The sequence below is a fragment of the Vulpes vulpes genome, chromosome 10 (assembly GCF_048418805.1).
Source record: "Vulpes vulpes isolate BD-2025 chromosome 10, VulVul3, whole genome shotgun sequence".
Classification (NCBI taxonomy): domain Eukaryota; kingdom Metazoa; phylum Chordata; class Mammalia; order Carnivora; family Canidae; genus Vulpes; species Vulpes vulpes.
In genome coordinates this window covers 75,740,959-75,763,523 of record NC_132789.1, presented here as the reverse complement: position 1 = coordinate 75,763,523, position 22,565 = coordinate 75,740,959, and the positions used below count along the sequence as shown (strand labels likewise).

The 22,565-nt window shown below is 40.1% G+C and overlaps 1 protein-coding gene across 14 annotated transcripts in view; it reads right to left on the bottom strand.

Moving 5' to 3' along the window:
- Positions 1-7,623: 7,623 nt before the first annotated feature.
- APAF1 (apoptotic peptidase activating factor 1) overlaps positions 7,624-22,565 on the bottom strand; it is an 84,860-nt gene continuing 69,918 nt past the window's right edge. For 12 of the 14 annotated variants that reach the window (XM_072724657.1, XM_072724660.1, XM_072724665.1 and 9 more), the window contains 5 exons: positions 19,641-19,760; positions 19,202-19,327; positions 17,408-17,533; positions 14,488-14,634; positions 7,624-9,918 (listed from right to left, as the gene is read on the bottom strand). In XM_072724657.1, the coding sequence (XP_072580758.1) occupies positions 9,772-9,918; positions 14,488-14,634; positions 17,408-17,533; positions 19,202-19,327; positions 19,641-19,760 (666 nt within the window). In that variant the 3' untranslated portion in view covers positions 7,624-9,771. Of the gene's footprint in view, positions 9,919-14,487; positions 14,635-14,757; positions 14,848-17,407; positions 17,534-19,201; positions 19,328-19,445; positions 19,501-19,640; positions 19,761-22,565 lie in introns of those variants that run through there. The other 2 variants (XR_011994941.1, XM_072724666.1) reach the window with 2 other exon arrangements.

The following is a 22,565-nucleotide window of genomic DNA, read 5'->3' as shown; positions in this document are numbered from 1 at the left end:
GACTCTGGGGCAGCCCCGGTGGCTTAGCACTTTAGCACCGCCTTCAGCCCAGGGTGTGATCCTGGAGACCTGGATCAAGTCCCATGTCGGGCTCCCCGCATGGAGCCTGCTTCTCCCTCTGCCTGTGTCTCTGCCTCTCTCCCTCTCTGTCTCTCATGAATAAATGAATGAATGAGTGAATGAATAAATAAATCTAAAAAAAAAAAAAAAAAAGAAACGAGACTGCATTGAACAGCTCCAGTAGGGTCACCCCGGCTGGAGGTGCAGCCCCAGCAGCTGAAGTTTCCTCAGAGGTCCAGGAAACTGAGGAGCATGCAGGTCACAGAAGAGACTTCATCAGCACAGCAGAGCTTATCGTGCATCTTCCAATGCCTGCCATTTAGGGGACACATAAGTTATATGTCAAAGTACAGTGAGGGCAAACTCAGAGGGAGTCATTTTTACTCATAACATGGCGTTCAAAGCAATTCATAGTCAATGCTCAATTTAATTGTCCTCTGGATGTCTCAGCCTCAATCAAGCATCCCAACAGCTGCTCCCTGAGGAGCCTGCAAGCTCTCCCTCGTACTGCCTCTCCTCAGTAAGACACATGAGAAGGGAAGTCAAGATGCCTCCAAGTAAGAAGCAACATCAGCTGTTTTCTGACATTTGAGAGGCTGATTTCTCTCCACTTATCAAAAGTGCATGCTCAGTTTTTGGAGAGGAAAAAAACAAAAACAAAAGCCCCGATGTGCTAAGTGTTGAGTCAAGGGAGATGCAGAAGAAAGGCACAGGAAATTCAGGAATACCATCTGAGCAGGCCATTTCTGGGGTGTGTCTGGATAGGGAGACGGAAGGCTGCAAACTCAGATGGCTTCAGAGCCACACAGGTGATGTGAGGGGAGGGGAGGTCTATGACAATCCACAGAGCTGTTTGTCTCATCTCAGGGGGCAGCTGACTGTTGCCAGGCAGAAATGAAGACCCTTGGCCAACAGATTTTCTAAGAAATTAGAATTTATGCAAAATTACCAGATTTTCAAATGCTGGCAACAAATTCAGCATTTTAAAAAATAAGTGTGGGCCAAATAAAACTCACCTGTGGGCTGGGCATGATCCATGCATCAGTCCTTTGTGAGTTTCTGAGATTCCACCAAGCTCCACCAGCCTCCCAGCAAGCTAGATGTCCAGTTACTGATCAGAGGAGGAAGAGTGTGTGTGTGGCTAGAGTGAGGGGGTGGAGGAGGCAGAGACAGTCACTGACATTTGTTGGACTGCTCTTATACATCAGGTTGGTTTATTCAGTTATCAGGAACTGAATTTAGGGACTAGTAGCAAAGACCAGAAAGAACAGTCTCTTAAATAGGGAAGGGTTGAATTTTTTCTCATGTAACATGAACTTCAGAAACAGGACAGGGCTGGAATGGTAGGTCCACAAGCTCCTTCTCTGTTCCTACTCTGTCATCCTTAGCATACAGCATCTGTAAGGTCACTCCACAATCACAAAATGGCTGCCAGAGCATTACCCAGCACATCCGAATTCCAGATCATAAAAAGAATGGTAATGACCTAAGGTCTCCTGCCTCCCAAATGAGTAAGGCGATCTTTTTATTTTTTTTAATTTTTTTTTTAAATTTATTTATGATAGTCACACACAGAGAGAGGCAGAGACATAGGCAGAGGGAGAAGCAGGCTCCATGCACCGGGAGCCCGATGTGGGATTCGATCCCGGGTCTCCAGGATCGCGCCCTGGGCCAAAGGCAGGTACCAAACCGCTGTGCCACCCGGGGATCCCGAGTAAGGCAATCTTTTAGGAGCTTTCCTGGAAGCCCCACCTGGCACCTTCTACTTATAATTCTTTGGCCACCCCTATATAGGCAGCTGGAAAATGTAGCTGTTGATTTTAGGTGAGCACACGGCAGCCCCAACAATTCAGGAGTTGTTAGTGAGGAAAAGGGGGAGACTGGATACCAGGACGGCCACCAACAGTGTCTGCCATGATGGGAATAATCACGGCACTAGGTAAAAAGTGAAAGCAAGGACACCTGGATAGAGCAAGCCATGACCAGAGGAGGAACTGTTGGTAATAACCCTAAAAGAATTGCTCTATAAGTTAGCCACCAAATCCAAGCCCCTTGTCCGTGTTACTATAATGGACAGACCAAACATCTGGGCTGCTCAGCAACATTCCTGAGGATATCGTGGCAGTGCATGGAAAGGAACACACTGTATAAGCAGGGGTCACACACATAGCTGGCAGGGGGACAGAACAACTGGCAACAGCCTAGCCGTGAGGGTGACAGCACAGGGTACCAGTTCTCAACCTGCACTGCACTCTAGACTCACCTGGGGAACTTGGGGAACTTTAAAATAATACAGAGACCTGATTACCATATCTCCAGATTCTGAATTAACCAGCCTGGGAGAAGGTCCGGGTTTAGGGAAGTTTTTTAAGTCTCCCAGGTAATTCTATTGCAACAAAGTGTAAGAAGCTTCACCTCTGGATGGATGAGGCTCTCCTGAACCCCTGAGAAGCTGGGCAGCCCCTGTAAGTCTCCAGCACGAGAGGCTCCCAAAAAGCAGGTCCCTGAGAACCAAGACTTGAACTTGGATACACGTGACAGCCAAAGCCAGAGTTCTACCCCACTCCCAAGCACCAGCCCAAGCAAGGTTCTTCCTCCATTCTCATTCCCAACCCTCCAGCACTCGTGGGCACATGCATATCCCAAAGAGAAGAAAGTTTGAGATGTCTCAGAAGAAAGCAGATGACAGCTTCCCTGCTGAGGGAAGCCTGTCTCCTGGGAGCTAAGAGCAAAAAGGTAAGTCTACCACAAGGTAGAAAAGGATGCTCGGAGAAAGCAGAAGTCACAAGTTCCGACTTTGTAAACCATGGAAACATGGGCAGCAAAGGAATGAAGTCTGTAACTGAGACAAAAGATAAGAATGCTATTGAGCCCCATATCAGATGCTTGACATGTTTTTCAGGCCTCACAAAAAACTCTATCAAGTGTTGTGGTCCCTATTTGACAAATAAGGAAAACAAGGCTCTGAGAGGCTACACCTTTTCAAATGAAAGGAAATGAAATCAAGGCAGAAAGAAGCCACACGGCTCCATTAACCCCAGCGCTGATGCTATTCTCAACTGAACCCCTTGAGAGTTTCGAAGTAGAAATAAGCATCTCCAGGGGGCAGGCCATTGCAGGGCTGCCACATTCTCAACTCAATACTTGAATCATCTGAGAACTGAGACCCGGCTGGGTAGTAGCCAAGTGCTGGCAAATCCAAAACATCCCCCAATCTCGGCCATCCATTTGGCTCCTATGGGAATAGGGCCCCGCTTCTTTTTTCAAAGAGTAATCCTAGGCAGCCCAGGTGGTTCAGGGGTTTAGTGCCTGCCTTTGGCCCAGGGCCTGATCCTGGAGACCCGAGATCGAGTCCCACGTTGGGCTCCCTGCATAGAGCCTGCTTCTCCCTCTGCCTATGTCTCTGCCTCTGTGTGTGTGTGTGTGTGTGTGTGTCTTTCATGAATAAATAAATAAAATCTTTTAAAAAAATGAATTAAAAAAAAAGAGTAATCCTTACAGGCACAAAGATGGGTTAACCAGAATACCCAAAGCAAAAGCGTCTCAAGAGCAGGGACCAGGGGATCCCTGGTGGCTCAGTGGTTTAGTGCCTGCCTTCGGCCCAGGGCGTGATCCTGGGGTCCCGGGATCAAGCCCCACATCGGGCTCCCTGCATGGAGTCTGCTTCTCCCTCTGCCTGTGTCTCTGCCTCTCTATCTCTGTGTCTCTCATGAATAAATAAATCTTTAAAAAAAAAAAAAAAAGAGCAGGGACCACCTCTGACAGCTCAGGACTTAGGATCAGTCATGATGCATGATGTGAATGAGCAAAATGAATAATGAATTACCAAGTGTGTAACTGAAATGATGCTCCTAGATCCTCTCGCCCAAGGATGTGGGTGAGGAGGCCAACCACATGGACCAAAACCCCAGCTCCACCACTCTGCTGTGGGGCTCTGGTGACTTCACCTCTCTGCACCTGCTTCCATCTAGACAACAGAGATAATACTTTGCAGCCTTGTTGTGAAGATTCAATTAAATAACGTGTGGAACAAGCCCAGCATAGGGCCTGGCACAGAAAACACTGGTAAAAATAACAGCTCCTCCTTCCTCCTAAAAAGGATCTGTTAGGTCTCAGAAGGTTATTTGACAGAGTGGGGCAAATAAACACAAAGTGAAGGGTTTAGAACTACTGCTAATTGAAGATGAATCAGAGATGAGAAATGCAGATCTCCCAAATCTTCCTCAGCCTAAGCCTTGACCCCCTAGACTGGTGTGCATGTGCTATAAACCCAGGGGGACCCCACTTCCAATTGAAACTGACATTCAACTTGTAGCCCAGTGGGTCCGGGTCTCTCTATAAAGAAAGGAAAATCAGATGTGGACTATGGTCCTTTGTCACCAACTGACTGGATGCAGTTCTTCCTCTCTAAGCTAGGACTGCAGGGTCTGCAAATCCACTCAAGTACTGTCAAGACAGCATAAGGGCTGGACAGTCCCCGGAGTGGGGAGGCAATGAAGATTTGAATGCATGGTGAGAATGTATGCTCCTGCTCTTCACAACAGCCCCCCTTGTACTAAGCAGGAGACTTCATTCGGTTACTGGGTGCTTTCCAGTTTATCAGTTGCTCAGAACCACCCCACCAAATCTGGGGCCTGGCATGCTCTCACTCTAGCCCTGGGTGATGGAAATTACAGAGGCAGACTTTCTGTTTGCTTCTCCGCAATAAGCAGTAATTCCTAGTTCTGAAGGCCTGACCTCATAAATGAATTTACAATGAACACCAGCAGCTAATTTTCCTGGATCATAATTTAAAGGAAAACTTCCCAAGTTTTAGTCTACTTAACACCATCTGACTTAGAAATAATATGCCGTTGATGCCAAATGACTTCAAAGACCTGGTCTCTGATAGTCCCATGTCTGATGCACATTTTTCGCCCCCTTCCCTCTGAAAATACATAGCTACACAATAATTCTATGGTTGAATTCATAGCCCGATATCAGCTGATATTTTAATTCAGGTATTTTAATAACTGTATAGTATCTCCATAGTCTTAAGGGGAAGGAATATGATCAAGGAAATCGATTCAAATGACAATTTCAGAGACTAAGAATTATTTGAAAGTAATTTCTTCCTTCTCTAAAGGTCAGTAAGTAAATTATAATAACATAATGTTGAATAACAGGTTGCCACACTTGCCAACTTAAACACTTTAGGGACACGTTTATTCATTTCATATAATCTAGAAGCAAATCTTTTTTTATTCAAGTCAAGTTTTACTTTCCTCTAATGATGCTTCACAATAAAATGCCAAACTAAAACAGAAATATAAAGAAAATGCTGGTGATGTGCTACTTCTTAATTAGCCTCCTGATATCCTAGTGCAGAGGGAGAAGAGAGAATGCACTATGGGCATATAAGCGCATATACAAAAATTTCAATCACTGAACAAATATTTGTTGAGACTCCCAACTGGCACCACGCTTATGTTAGACTGTGCTGTAAAAGACCTATAGCTGGCTTCCCGGAGCTTATGATCTAAGGAGGGACTCCAACAAGTACACAACACAGGGCGATAAAAGTCATGGCAGAGAAAGGAAGGCACTACGAGAGGGCTGGGCAAACCTCCAGCAGAAAGGTTATCTCAAAGAATATATGAAGTATAAGAAGCAATTAGGGGAAAAACTTAGGTAGGAGATGGGCAGTATAGAAAAGAGCATATACAAAGACACAGAGGCAAGAAAGCACATAGCAGGTCCGGGGTGTTAAGTGACAAGATGAAGATGAGCACTTTGGAAAGATTAATAAGCAGAGGGCACGGCTAGCGGCAGAGACAGTAGTCAGGGAACTATTGGCAGGCCAGAGATGATGGGACTCGAACATCACCAAGGAACGTTCATTGAGCACTTTCTTGACCCAAGCACTGAGGTAAGTACTTCATGAGCATTATCTTACTAAATCTTTAAACAATCATGAGAAGAACGGATACCCACTTTACAAATAAAACTACTGCTATTTTCTTGTTTTCTTATTACCTATTGTTCCCAATCTCTCCCAACAACTAAAATGTATTTACTTATCACCCTGGCTGCTACTTAAAATAGTGCTTGGCGAACAGTAGATATGCAAACCGTACAGGAAAGACAAGCAGGTGGCTGAACAAACAAACCAAAAGAGAAACTGCCCAAATCACACTGAGTTAAAAGACCCACACCCACTGCATTCACTGTAACTTACCACACCACGTTGCAATTCTTACTCTCTGTGGTCCTTCTCAGTCTCTTGTGCTGGTCCCTCATCTCACCAACCTCAGACTGCCTTGGACTCTGGCTTAGGACTCCAAGCTTGTCTATCAACACCTGCTTCACTACTGATTTCATCTGAGCCTGTGGTTTTAAATATATTTGATTCACAAATGATTCTCAGATTTATATCTCCATCACAGATTTTCCCCACAACTTCAGACCCTTTTATCCAACCCCCAACTCAACATCCCCACTTGGATGCCTAATGGCCACTGCAAACTTCTAAGTCCAAAGCCCCGCTCCTTCCATAACTATCTTCATCTCAATTAATGGCAACTCTAATCTTCCAGTAGCTCAAGCCAAAGAGGCCAAAACCTTGGTGTCATTCTTAATTTGTCTCTCTCACAACCTGTATCCAATCCACCAGCAAGTCCTTTTAACTCTCATCAGTCATATATCCAGAATCCAACTGTCACACTCCCCCTACTGCTGCTACCTACCATACTCTGGCTGCCTTCGCTTTGCCCAAATTATTGCAAAAGCTTCTCACTGGTATCCCTGTTTCTAGTCTTGCCTGTCCCCCTTTTCAACTAATTCTCAATTGGTTCCCACTGCCAGAGGAACCAATTAAAGCTTACATCAGATCACTCCACTGCCCAAACTCCTCAAGTAGCTCCTGTCTCAAGTAAAAGCCCTTACTGTGGCCTAGCAGGCCCTGCACAGTGATGCACCTTGTGTGACACTCCCCACTCAGCCTCCTCCAGCCACACCAGCCTCCTTCCCAGCTCTGTAACAGAGCTACCCCTCCATTGACCTGTCTCTGCACTCACTGCACTCTCACCTGGGAATCTCTCCAGGTACCTGGATGACTCACACCCTCACCTTTCACAAATGTACTCAAGTGTCACCTTCTCAGTGAGCAACTCCATCTAAAACAGTAACGCTTCCCCCCTCCCTATTTAAACATATCAACTAATACACTACAGATTCTACTTATTTGCTTTTTGTTTGCCTCTCCTTGGCCCTGAACTGCAATAGGGCAGGCTGTTTTGCTCACTTTTATATCTCCAATTCCTACAAAAATGCCAGGCACACAGAAAATCTCAATAAATATTTACTGAATGGAAGAATAAATAAATGAATTCTCTTCTTTACAGGATCCTACGTCAGCCACACCAGGTAGCAATTATCAGAGGTAAATTGAGGAGATAAAATGTTAATTAAAACTGAATTAGACACAGTTGATAAAGCATCAACAGAAAGGATAACTGCTTTCATTTGAAGAATCTTTCACATTTGTTTTCTAATCAACAAATGACAGCCTCAACAATCTGAAAATGTGTCTGAAAAAATATTTCAGGGATTTTATTTTTTATAAATTTTTCTTACTTCATGTATTAAAAGGCAAAAAAAACCCGTGACTTGTATCATAAATACAAAACTAACAAGTTTTCAAAACATACAAGATACATACAATGTAAAAAAGGCCTTTATATATACAAAATGCAATGTAATTTCCATTACAAAAAATAAAGGGAAAATACTTGAAAAATGCTCATCTGCAAGTACAAAACAAAATCCTCCCCTTGACTGACCACTTGAGCTGCCGTGAAATATGCAGCTCCATTATACTAGGCTTTACCTGGACTTTTTTTTTTTTTTTTAACCTTGCCTTTTTGTCATGTTACCTTTTCTTCCCATTTTTCTTTTCATTTTAAAGACAAGGGCCCAATCAAGGTTTTTCAGAAGCCAATGTTTGTTCCATACTTTAACAGTCAAGTGGCTTATAATTCCAAAAGTTAATACTTTATACTCTGAGCTATAAATGAGTTCCTAAACACTGTATGCAAATCAAATTATTTGGATACTCTACACACAATATATCATTTACAGAAACTTCTTCATAAAATTAAGATTTTCACATCAACATTTGCTTAAATCACAGTAAGCCTATAAACTAGTTCCTCGACCCATCCATCATCCCAATCTCCTTAACAATTCTATTTATGGCTCCCTTAAATGCTAAATAGTATTTTCTAATCTAAATACACCTGGAGTGGTGTAGGCCCCCCACCACCTACTCCACATCTCATACACACCAATAAATGCTGGCTCACTACTTACCTATTAACACTAATATTTTTTTCGATTTAGTAACTACTGCAGCAGAAAAATTTTTAAATTTTGATTATTTTCTTATATGAACCACATCTGTTGCTAATTTATTGCTATTTCCCTTAACAATATATTGTCAGGGGAAATGGATATTTAAACTGCAATTAAAGTTCCTAACCAGAAGGTTAAAAAAAAAAGCTAGTTACTGATACTGATGTACTTTTTCCCTGTCAAGAGCTATCTTTCCTGATTAACCTTGCAGCGAGGAAGGGAGGGAGGGAATGAAGAAGTGTGAGAGGGAAAGAGAAGGAGGAGAAAAGGAGAAGACAACAGAAGAGCTGGTAGGTTAAAAGTGACATCTTCCAGAGTCACAATGACTCTTCCGTTATTGCATAGAAAACCATAGAGAATTCTCTTGAAGAATTGAGAACAGCGTTGACAATGCCATTCATCTAAGTAAAGAGACTAGAAGAAAATGTTTTTTTACTGTTTTATATTCTTAGAAAAATGCTGTTAAAATTTTAAATGAAAACGAGCTCCTCCTCAATTATTCTAATTTACAAAAATTCACTTGTAGAACTGCTTTAAAAAAAGAAGAAAAAAATGAAAATTAAGAAAGGTCAAGTTCATTCAAGTAACAAGTCTGATACATAAAAAACCAGAGCAAGCAGAACAGCAAGCACCCAACTCAGAGACTGACAACTAGAGTCCAGCTGCAGCACAGGGGTGCCATCAGCTAGTGAGGAAAAGGTAGACCAGTAAGATCTACTCTCTCCAGCACATATAATTTTTGCTCCATAAGCACTTTTGCTTCAAAGAACTTTTAAAATCTAACACTCACTTATTGAGTGAATTAAAAGAAAAGTTGCAAACTGTGCAAGCAGACATAATATTTTTAAAGCAAATTTAAGAGGTACAAATAAGCACTAAGACTGTAATTGGGAGAACTATACCCCTTGGGGTACACTGGTTCAGAAAGCAGGTCTGCTACCTTGAGGCACAGTCTGCATAATAATACCATTAAAATACATTATTTCCTCCGAATTATTCTCGTTAATTATGTCAACCAATTTGAATGCATCAAGAGAATTTTACCAACAGTATTACAAGGTACATATTTACATTTTCATTTGCATCTTAAAAGACGAACTGTTAACAATGATGATGAGGATTATGAAAAACAAGATTAAAGGTGTGTTCATTTGGGAAAAGACTACATTAATATTATTCATCCAACCACAAACATTTCTATAGTGAATGCAATAACTGCCAAACAATTCACAGCTTCACAAAAGTCAAAATATAAAGACTTTCACTAGAATTTTTTCCAATTCAAAATTAAAAAGAGTTCAACTTACATTAATGCTTACTTTACTCTAACATCTGTAAAATATATAAAATCCCAAGATTATCAACAGTCACATATGTTTTGAAGTCAGAGGACACGTGTATTTTCTTAAGACAGGTTCCATTTGTGTAGAAGGTCTGTGAGGATTCCCCAGTGACAACATTCCACCACTGTTCAGAGAAAAATAAAATTCTCATTAGACTGGTAATCCCTCCATGTGCCCACTGTAGTGCCAGCCAAATCCTTCACCCTATCACCTCCCCACTCCCAAACTCCAGCAAACTGCAAGGGAAAATGTCTAAGGTTTAATGATGAATATAGTATAATCAATCTGGTCAGCCTTTCCTGATTAACCCTGGTGACTGACTGCCTCAAAGCTACTGAAAACCTAACCCCAACTGCAAGGCATGCTGGGAAAACGTGTAGCCTACTGAAAGCTACAGACACAAGGCTGCACAAAGTCCTCTATGGCCACGACTGCGCTGAACTCTGCTACCTGCAAGTCTTTCTCACTGGAATGGACAGAAGAACGTTTGCCCCTCTTTTCTTTAAAAAATGCTCCTTTAGGGGATCCCTGGGTGGCGCAGTGGTTTGGCGCCTGCCTTTGGCCCAGGGCGCGATCCTGGAGCCCCGGGATCGAATCCCACATCGGGCTCCCGGTGCATGGAGCCTGCTTCTCCCTCCGCCTGTGTCTCTGCCTCTCTCTCTCTCTCTGTGACTATCATAAATAAATAAAAAATTTAAAAAAAAAAAAAATGCTCCTTTACAGAGAGACTGGTATTCTGATATCAACACTGAGGCTATTTTCTATTATAGGCTATCAAATAGGATATTCTCTCTCCTGTCATTTTCACCAGGAATGATTCAAGAGCCCATAACCAAATTTCTCTATAAAATATTCTACACATTTATTTGCTAAATATTGAACATCTCAAATGCAGCAGGTGTTCTGCCCAAATCCTTCCTTTCTTCTCGCAATAACTGAATTCACTAAGATTACAACAGTGTTCGTAGTCATTTACCAAATGGAGATCATAAAGCTTACCCATGTATCTCACAGCTAAAATAAGGGCAAAAGAGACAATGTACATGAACACCTTTTGAAAAGACACATCAAGATTCAGAGTATTATGAATGAAATAATGGTGTCAACTCACTTTTGTATCTAGGGAAGGGCCTAGCATTCCAGCAGTTGACTGATCAGCCATTTTTGTTCAGTCCATAATAGTACATGATAAAAGTATATCCCCATGGACTTCAGTAGAACTCACTGAAGCAACTTTTCTCTAATTTGAAATTTTTCAGAACTGACAATTTTACTTTATAAAACAGCAATCTAAACAATACTGCAGAGGACACATTCCACTTACTTAGGAGAGGACTCATTAATTTTCAGTCACTATGAGCAAATTACAGAGATAGTAAGGCCCTTAGAGATCACCTAGTCCAACTGCCTCATTTTACAAATAAGGAACGCAGGGTACTAAAGAAGACAGGCCTTGTCACCCAAGAGGATACTGCAGAGGTGGAACAGGTTCTGGTACCTAATCTAGTGCTCCCACTACCTTTCCCTCTGTTTAAACAAACCACTCTACCTAGAAACATGACACTAACTTAAATTTGGACTAAAAAACAGTGACATTAATAATAGCAGCTAATACAGGGAATTTTTAGGGCAATGAAACTATTCTGTATCATACTACAAGGATAGACACATGTCTTTATATATTTGTCAAAATTCACAAAATGGGGGAGCCTGATTAGGTCAGTGAAGCATCCAGCTCTTGATTTTGGCTCAGGTCATGATCTCAGGGCCAGGGGATCAAGCCCCATGTCAGGCTCTGTGCTCAGGGGGAGTCTGCTTGAGATTCTCTCTCTCTCTCTCTTTCTCCCTCTGCTCCTCTTAATCCACTTGCACATGAGCATATGCACTCTCTCAAATAAAAAAGTAAATCTTTAAAAAAAAATTTACAGAAGGACCACCACCAAGAGCGAACCCTAATATAAACCATGTACTTACAGTACTAATGATGTGCCAATATAAGTTCAGCAATTATAACAAATGTACCAGTCTGTTGATACTCTGGTGATAGTGAAGGAGGCTGTGCGTGCATGGGGACAGAAGATATATGCGAACTCTATACTTTCTGCTCAATTTTGCTATGAATCTAAAACTGCTCTAAGAAATAAAGTGAATTAAAATAGCTAACATATACTCAAAGTGACCCTATGTATGAGTATTGCACTAACTCCTTTTACACTATGTATGTTAACGTGTATTAACTCCTTTCATCTTCCCAACTCTGAGATAGATGTTATTATTATACCCATTTACAGATGAGAAAAATCAAGGCAGAGAGAGATTAAATAATCTTGTGGAAAATCTCAAAGCTATAAGTGGTAGAGCCAGGCTTTGACCGCAGGCAATCTGCCCAAGCTCCTTCTCCTGATCATTACATTTGTTGCTTCTAAGTAATGGCACACCTTTTATCACCATGTATTCCACATTTAAAATCAGACTTTCTTCTCATAAGTATGAATTAATGTGGATTTGTCATTTTAACAGTAGGTACTCCATGGCATAACACAAGTAAACAACTAAATTATATTACTTTTTAATTTTATAGATAGAAATAATTTGGAAAGTTAAGAGCTTGGAAAAAATTAGAGTGGAAGACAAACCATGAGAGATTCCTAACTCTGGAAAACAAAGGTTTGCAGAGGGGAGGAGGATGGGGGGTGGAGTAGCTGGGTGGCGGGCACTAAGGAGGGCACTTGATGAGATGAGCACTGGGTGTTACACTAGATGTTGGCAAACTGAATTTAAATAAAATATTTTTTAAAAGAGCTTTTTAGCTACTAGATAACTACTTTATCTTACTGACATCTGATTTATACAGCTTGGATTTTTTAGTAAACAGAGGTCCATTTCCTTGGACACTACAGCAGCTGTTTCGTTTTACTTTAATTTGCTTTGTGCTTTGGATAGTCTCATTACGTGCTGGGTAGATGCAGGCTGGGCTATATCATAATCACTTTAACCATGCTAGTAATCAAACCAGAGGGAAGAACAGCCAGTCACTTAAACATACAGAATGGATAAGCTATAGGTTCTTGCACCCTTAAGACCTAACCCCTACAGTATAAATATCGATTCTGATGCGTTATTTCAAGGTTCTCCACAAACTCTGGAAATCTGGTCACTGATTGCTATCACATCTTGTAAGCCAGACTCATGATTATGTGATAGCCTTCTATGGGGCCCAGGGCATCAAATGACATGGTCTCTAAAAGCTCATTGTCAAAGCTGAGTAGTTAAGTTTTTCAGCAGTTAATAGAGCTCAAAACTCCCTGTTCCCAACCCAAAGCCTGCCATGCTGCTCCTCTAAGCATCAGCCTCAGAGCAGACCAAGAGTCACTTTATCTTTACACTAAAGGAAAACAAATGGTGATAGTTTCATGATCCCCTTACCCATAACTAAATAAAGGTGTGCCCAAAAAGGTATAGTTTAATACAACATTTTATCAACAGCATTGTATTCTCAATGCAAACTCTTTGAAAAGGGTTCATAACAAACATCCCCTTGAAGAGCTAAAAATTGTCCTTTTTATAAGCTAGATTTTTATGTTGAGTAAAACTGCAATTATGTGTGTCTCATATAATCAAAAACTTAATTTCATTCATTCAAATATTTCTGAACATCTATACTGTGTTAGATGATTAATCAGAATCATTTTCTACACTTGAATATTTTCAGTAAGAAATAAAAGTAGTATAAGATCTAATTTATTAGGTACCTATTTTAAGTGGTCAGTACAATACATAGTATCTTCAACCCCTTTTACAAGTGAACCAGCATTCGAAAGACTCACCTCAAGCATCCCTCTAAGGAGCCTCTGCTAACTCCACTATCTTTATGCAAAAACGTCCCAGAACCCTTCTATACTTTAGAGGCTATTTACTGTCTGCTTTCCCCCAGACTGTAAGCCACTGGAAGGCAGAAATCAAGTCTTAAACACTGTGCATACAGTGTCTTAGCACTCAGTGGTCACTTAACACATTCTTATTGAGTGGATGGATAAATAGATGCAAGCACCAAAAGATGACCCTGAGGCACCACAACACATTCAATCTTTGACCTCTGTGTTCTCTAACAATAAGTTTACACAAGCCACCTTATTGTATAATTTTAGGAAGCTCGACCTCCATGAACGTCAGTTTCCTTATCTATAAACCAAGAATAGTAAAATTTAAGCTTCACAAAGCTAGCTAATGAGATGATGTAAGAAAAGCACTTATAAGCTATAAAATAAAGCAATATATTGCTGCTACTATTATCACTATTGCTACTACTAATAATACTTAAGGAAATTTCACAAATAAATTTTTTTTCACAAATTTTTTAAAGACTTTCAAACAAGAGTTAACCATTAGTGACAATGGAAAATAAAATTAAATTAAACATCCAACTTTCTAGTCATTCTGATCATCTAAGTATGGGGCAGTATGAGAGCTCTGGACCAAGAACATTCCTAACACTGTCATCAAAACTTGGAAGACAGCTGAAGAAAGCAGACTTAGAGATTTCCATTTCATCACTGCCAAATGAGGATAACAGTAACTGCCCTTCCACTCTGCAGGGTTGTAGGAGGCCCAACTGAGAAACAGGAAGTGAAAATAGCTTGGAAAGTAGGATATAGGCTGCTATTTTCTTTCATAGTCTTTGAGGAATTCTTACCTTAAGATATCCTCCAGCAGAGACAAGCATTTTGCTATCCGGAGAAAAGCAAAGGTCAGTCACCCAGCCTCCATGGGTAGCAGCTCCTTCTTCTACCAAAATCGGAGCACACAAATGAAGCAGCTCACCATTTGAGACATTCCATATCTATACAAACAGGATATACAATGCATTATTAACAGGGTCACTCAGAAGTTTTATATATCTATTCATCTCATCTGGAATATATTTGGAAATTTTTCTTAATATAATTACAATTCAGTAATACCTAAGGAATCTTTTTTAGATTACATTCTCTTGCCAGGTCCCCAGCCAGGTCCCCAGTCAGGTCCTCAGGCAGGTGCAACGCAGGAGCCCGCCCTGTACCACAGTATAAATAAAGCTCTGTTACCACCCGTGGGGGGGGGGGGGGGGGTGAGATTACACTCTTTCCTCTCCAAGTTTTTAAATTTTTTTTTTTTTTTTTTTTTTTTTTTTTTATGATAGTCACAGAGAGAGAGAGAGAGGCAGAGACACAGGCGGAGGGAGAAGCAGGCTCCATGCACCCAGAGCCCGATGTGGGATTCGATCCCGGGTCTCGAGGATCGCGCCCTGGGCCAAAGGCAGGCGCCAAACCGCTGTGCCACCCAGGGATCCCCCTTAAAAAGCACTAATTATAATAAAAATGCATCACTTAAAATATTTATCATTAACCGTAATCCAAAAAATAAAACAAGAGAACTTAGAACAACTGGTCAGAATACTGTGACTTTTTTCATTTAATAAAAAGAAAATAAGGGGATTCCTGGGTGACTCAGTGGTTTAGCGCCGCCTTCAGCCCAGGGTGTGATCCTGGAGTCCCAGGGCTCCCTGCATGAGCCTGCTTCTCCCTCTGCCTGTGTCTCTGGCTCTCTCTCTCTCTCTCTCTCTCTCTCTTTCTCTCTCTCTGGGTCTTTCATGAATAAATAAAATCTTTTTAAAAAATTAAAAAAAAAGAAAATAATGAGAAAAGCAAGGAATAAACAAAAAAGGCCTAACAAACTACCTAAAAAAAAAAAAAAAAATCATACAATTCTAGTCCAGTATCTACCACTAAGAATGCTAACAGAGGTTGTTCAAACACCTAAAGTCATTCAAACATATTTTATATATATATATATATATATATATATAAACAAAAAAAAATATTTTAAACAATAAGTTTTATAGGGTTTTATGTATTTTTATATATATAAGTATATACATATTCACATATTATATATATAAGAAATACCCAATTACTTACAGATGCTAATGTTTCCATTTATTTCCAACAGTAATTAACATATGAGCAGTACTCTTATTTTTCAAATAAATGCCCAACAAAATAGGAAAAAAGAAATACAGAGGCATAAACAAGAAAGGAAAATAACTAAAACCATCATTTGTAAATGTTCCCTAGAAAATCTAAGAGAATCAAATGTAGAAACTCATTAGAAAGAATTCAAAAAGGGATCCCTGGGTGGCACAGCGGTTTGGCGCCTGCCTTTGGCCCAGGGCGCAATCCTGGAGACCCGGGATCGAATCCCACATCAGGCTCCCGGTGCATGGAGCCTGCTTCTCCCTCCGCCTGTGTCTCTGCCTCTCTCTCTCTCTCTGTGACTATCATAAATAAATAAAAAAAAAAAAAAAAAAAAAAAAATTAAAAAAAAAAAAAAGAAAGAATTCAAAAAAAGAAAAAAGAAAATTCGGTAAGATAGCTAGTTACACACACACACACACACACACACACGCACACACAGTTTTCCTACATTTTGAATAATCAAGTAGAAAAACAATTTTGTTTAATGTGCTTAAAAAAGTTTTTTTTAATAACATGCATTTAAACAAAGAGAATGTTTCCTCAGGAGTTTTTTTTTTTTTTTTAAGATTTTATTCATTTATTCATGAGAGACACACAGAGAGAGAGGCAGAGACACAGGCAGAGGGAGAAGCAGGCTCCATGCAGGGAGCCCAATGTGGGACTCGATTCTCGGTCTCCAGGATCAGGCCCTGAGCTGAAGGCAGCTCTAAACCACTGAGCCACCCGGGCTGCCCTCCTCAGGAGTTTTTGAAAAATGAAATATTCCTTCATAACTGGTAAAGGAGCATTCTCATCCAAGAATGAGAACTCAGAGCAAAATGAGTATTTCCAAAGCAGCCCTGCCACTTCAGTTGATGTGGCACTTATTAGAAGAGTATAGAGAAAGTTGGTTACTTAGTCCTCAAGCAGAATTTTAATTGTCCTGGAAAGCCTATCTGATAACACCTCCATTCCTGCAAACTGCATACTCTCTCATGAATTTTAAATCTTCCTTTGTAAACAAGGAAAAAAGAAAAAGGATCGTCCTCAAATATGCTGATTACCTAATACCACCTCACTCCCCAAACTTTTCCCATCAACTGTCCAATCCTTCTAACACAACCAGAGGCAGGCAGTCCCATGAGGACTGCAGTCTACTCTAAATGTGGACTATCTAACGGATATGATTTCATTAAGAGATATTTTCTTTCAGTGCTGAAAACAGCAGAATTTGCTGTTTATTCATTTATAATCTAGTTAACGATTTATAAAATTATTTTTCTCAAATTCTGCCATTATAAACAACTTTTGGTTCAGGTCCAAGAATTCTGATGAATCATTCTCAAGCAAAGAACAACCAACCAATTGCAAATAACATGGGCATTTGCCTCCTCACACGCACAGACTAACTCAACACTTCAGTCTAACTAAAATGAATTTTCTGCAGAGGAGTGCAGCTGTGAACAAAACATGCATAGGAAACAAAGCAAACAATGCTTCATTCAACCAGAACTCCAAGGCCTATGCTTCCCAGTCACATGAAGAAAGGTCTCCAATGTGGTAAAAAGCATTAGCCAAGGCTACAAAAGAACACTGCTTTCATGTCAGCAAACATCCTACCCTGATTTCTCCATTGTCATCTCCAGTCGCCAACAGGGTACTGTCCACAGAGAAGACAGAGCAGCGCACACAGCCCTTGTGGCCCCTCAATTCATGAAGAGGTGAAAGAAGTTCAAAACTCCAAATCTGGAAGGCAATTAGGATTGTTTAGGAAGAGTAAATACACTCAAAATAAGTACTTGCAAAACCTGCCCTGAGGGCTAGTTAGCCATAAATTATATGGAACTTCCAATCATATGGAAGTTCTAACATTCAAGAGTTCATAAATTTTCATTAGAGGCCCAAGTTCTAACTTGGAACGTTCTTTTTTTCTGACTTTCCCTTTAATTACTCAAGTGAACTTCAGCTCAAGGACCAAAATCATAGCTTCTTTAACTTTAGACTTAACAAGAAAGAATAGCAAATCAGTTAAAAGCAGTCTGTAGAGTGAAGCCAACTTCAGTTTGAGTCCTGGCTCCCCTACACTGACAAGTTCCTTGTGGCCTAGGACAACCCACATAAGCTTCTCTAGCTTCAGTCTCTACACCTGTACAATGGGACAACAGTACCTACGGTGTGAAGATTAAATGAGATAATAGTGAAATTCCTAGCACAGGGCTAATATATACAGCAAGTGTTCTTTAAAAGTTAGTCACTATACTATCCTACTGTCTTGGCAACCAAAGTGCTATTTTTTCCTTTCCAATACTCTCCCTTGTGGTTCTGTCATCACCATTTAACAAGAATTTACTGAAATTACCATGTTCCCAGCACCGTGAGCTAAGAACTGACGGTACAAAGATGAACTGGATTCAGTCCCTATCCTTGAAAACTTTATAGTTTAATCAGGAATACAGACTTATGAGCTGTTAAGTGAAGTTATATGATGTAAATGCCTAAGAAACATGAGTAATATGTAATGGAACACTGAAGGTAGAGCAGCTAACCCTGCCTGAGGGCCAGGAAACAGTTCACTGAAGAACTATATGAACTTCCAAGAATGAGTCATAATGCTTTGAGGTAAAAAAAAAGGAGAAATTTGTGTCAAGCCAAAGTTAACCATGTGCACAGATGATAGAGGTAAAAGTAGCCTGGCACAGAGGGAACAATGTAGCAGAAAGAGATGGTCACGGGAAAAGGAGTATGGCTTATAAACCATCAGGTCACAGAGGTATTTCAACTGGAGACTCAGTGGTAGGGTAGATAAACTAGAGGACGCGTAGACCAGAGGCAGGTCCACCAATGAAGGAGGAGAGCCTAATCCTATGGGTGGGGGCAAGGAGGAGAAGAATGAGCCAAGGAACACTGAGGAGTAATCAACAGAGCATGAAAGACAGGACAGAGTCCCACACAATGGCTTGTAGTTTGGAAAGACAGGTAGATAATAAGGTAATTAACAAAGATGGAGAAAAGAGAAGAGAATAGAATAGTCAAAGTCCCCAACCAGGCAACATCATTTCACTGGAATGTGATTTCCAGAAGTATCAACTTACATCAATTACATTAACATTTACTGTGGATGTGCAATTAAATGTAAATCCCTTTCAGTGCTTTATATTGCCTATAATATATAGTAGAAACTGCACTTTGTTAGTTATAGACAAAAAGTCCTCAGTAAGGCAGAAATCAAAAGTCCTCGATGTTATTCATTTATCTATTTGACACAAACTAAATGCCAAAAGGCATCCTCCAAAAAAATCAGAAAATATGAGACAGACATGTAAACAGAAATTTATTATTATATACATCATCTGGACTCATAATACATAACTAATACCAAACTTTAATGCATCACATTTTAATTAATTGACCTACCTTCGCAGTCTTATCTGCAGATGTAGATGAAAACTTGGTAGCATCAGGAGAAATATCACAAGAAAGTACTGTATCCTGGTGACAGACAAAGTCTTTTTCTATTCTTCCAGTAATAATACTCCATATCTTCCAAAAAAAATTCAGAAGTTGACACTTTTAAGAATATTTTGTATTACTGAGCACAACTGTCTAGAATACATATCTATAAAACAAGAGTTTTATTTAGCACACTGGTTGTTCTGACCTCTTTAAGTGCCCTTTAGTACAGGTGCTCATAAATACACAGCAGATGTAGATGACTGCAGTAAACAGAAACAGGCATGAGAAAATAGAAATTTAAAAATTTAAATAGTTACTTACCATCCACCAGCTTTCAGCTTTCAAAGTATAATCATTACAATATTAGAATACTTAAAAAAAAATCTATACTTCAAATTACCTTTACTGTTCCATCAAATGACCAGGAAAGCAGTTTTGAATTTTTCAGGAGCTTAAAGTCTTTCACAGTTTCCTGATGGGCTTGTAGGAAGACATATTCCTCTGACTGCCAATTCCATACCTGAATATCAAAGAAATAAGTCTGTTATAACCCTCTCCTCACAATATCCCATTGGAGGAATGGGGTAATATGTGTTCAACTGCCTAACATCCTTTGTTCTCATGGCATTTTAATAAAGCAAATTAGAGTACTGAGAAAGAATATGGTATTCCGATTTTACAGACAGAGAAGAGAAAAACTGGGATTAATTACCTTGCACAGGGGCAAAACAAAATATTTTTCCTCTCAAATAAAATTCATTTTCTTCAGTTGCTTGGAGAGCAGTTAATGATACCAGAAGACAGAGAAAAGCCACAATATGCTAGTGAGCTCACCATCTGATTAAATTTTCCAGAGAAAATTATCTCTATTACAAATTCAGTTTCCTAAGCCCCACAAGCTAGGCCAAGACTGAAGATTCTAGCTCCACTGAAGCTACTGAATCCTCCTGACCCTCCTGCTAGGGAAGGTCAGCTGACCAGAGCACTTCAAACCAAGTCACAGAATGTCTAAGTTTCAGAGATCTTAGCTATCCCCTAATGCAATCCTCAAACTGACATTATTTTTCACACAGAGCTCCAGGAAGAATTCCTCAGGCAAGGGAAGGAGAAGAAATTGAAATGATGGAGACAGTGCATTCAGAGTGGGCTTGAGGTATGGGCTGGAAGTATGACTCACAACCTGAGAAGGGCATTTCAAACAAAGGGAATGAGTGCTTGAATTAAAGCACACAAACAGGAAAACAGGGAAAGACTATGGGGAGCGGTTTACAGTTCAATGTGGCTAAAATACAGGATAGCAAAAGAAACCAAAAAAAAAAAAAAAAGGCTAGGAAGATATTCAAAAAAACCAGCCCAGTGAGCCTGATGAAGCTGGATGTCTAAGCTGTGGGCAATCGGGCAGACTGCAACAGAATTTTCTGCTGTTGTTTTTTAAAATCAGGAATAAAAAGATAAAGAAAAATCAGCAACTACCACAGGTGGGCACATTAGTGATATTCTGGGTCAAGTTTTTGCCTGGTGAAGGTTCAATAGTAGGCTTTTCCTATCAGGCTTAGACAAAACTGTAAAAGAAACAATACTTCTCTCCTCCCCTTTCTTTACTCCTTTATCCTCCCCACTCAGCAGCCACCCTCCCCAATGAGCCCTGGCTCTCAGATCTCTCTCTTCTGTCTCAAGTTATCGTTCACAGAAGCAGGTTATTAGAAGCAGGGTATCTGTAGGAGAACAAGGGGACCCTAAGAAGGAGCTGGAAGGAAGAGAAATTTTAAAGAGAATGAATTAGGAATTTCAAGCACTTGAAGAACTCAAGGAGATACACTGGGGAGAGGGGAAGAAACAGGCCTTCTGGCTCCCCAAATTTTTTCAGAAAGGAAAGGCACTCTGTGTGAATACCCATAAAATACCCTGGACCACTTCCACTAGGAACTTTCTGGCTCACTCCTACTTTCTGGGCTTTACTAGAGAATCAGTGGCTACTATTAATAGTCCTTCCTGAATGACCAGCACTGCCATTCCCAGCTGTGTCGGATTCTGTTTCAACACTGATGTAGATTCTTACTGCTGCCCTCCACATGAAGAAGTCAGAACACATTCCTCAATAGATATAACACAAAATTTGACAACTGCTAAGGGAAGATTAAGAATAGCCTTAGCTGTTTTTGCTGCAGAAGCTTTCTGATAAGGTAGTGATGACAGGAACACTTTTTTTTATTGGACTCAAACACACTGTACTAACAGATTACCTTAATATAACAGCTAAACGGGATCCCTGGGTGGCGCAGCGGTTTAGCGCCTGCCTTTGGCCCGGGGCGCGATCCTGGAGACCCGGGATCGAATCCCATATCGGGCTCCCGGTGCATGGAGCCTGCTTCTCCCTCTGCCTGTGTCTCTGCCTCTCTCTCTCTCTCTCTCTCTCTGTGACTATCATAAATAAATAAATAAATAAATTTAAAAATATATATATATAACAGCTAAACTTTCACCAGCATTAGCCAAATGTATTAAGGTTGAGTTTGGGCATGTCTCTACCCTTAGATATAATTTTTGCAATGTATATACAAAACTTTTTCTGTGGTATAAATAATAAAATTTAAATTTTAAAAATTCTGAAGAATCTTTTTATACCTGCAAGAGTCAACATATTCTCAAATACTGGCTCAGGTGAATATGGCTACTACTTGGGCTTTATTTATCTCAAGAGAAAGGATCAAAAATTACCAAAGGAAGACCTCATCAGTTTTCACAACAGTAGGTACTATTAACAGGTGAGTTGATTTTTCAAATCTTGGCAAGAACTTTAATTCAGCTCAGCAAAGACTTACTGCACTCCTACTACTAAATTCTAGGCAGGCACGCTGGGGATCCAAAGATGAATTAAAAAAAACTTTGAAAACAGCAACTATGTGACATGTATATGTAGATTTGTTAACAGATTTGTTAACTTAATCACTATAATTACTTTACAATGTGCACCTATTATATCAAATCATCATGCATATCTAAAACATAATACATTTTTGTCACTTAACACCTCAACAAAGCTATGGGAGTAGGACAAACTTCCAAGAATTATTTACTAAAAAATTAAAACAAAAACCCAACCAGTCAATTCTTGGGAATACCCACCAAGAGTTTTATTACATGAATGTGTATTCATTAAAATATTTTAAATGTAAGAAGTATTCTGAGTAGAACAGAAAAAGAAGATGAAACACCACTTAACTCCTATTTCTAAAAATAATCTAACTCCAATACTAAAAATATTCCTAGAAATTATTTCTCCCCCTGGCTGAGAATATCTGATGTTCAAGTAGGTCATTAAACC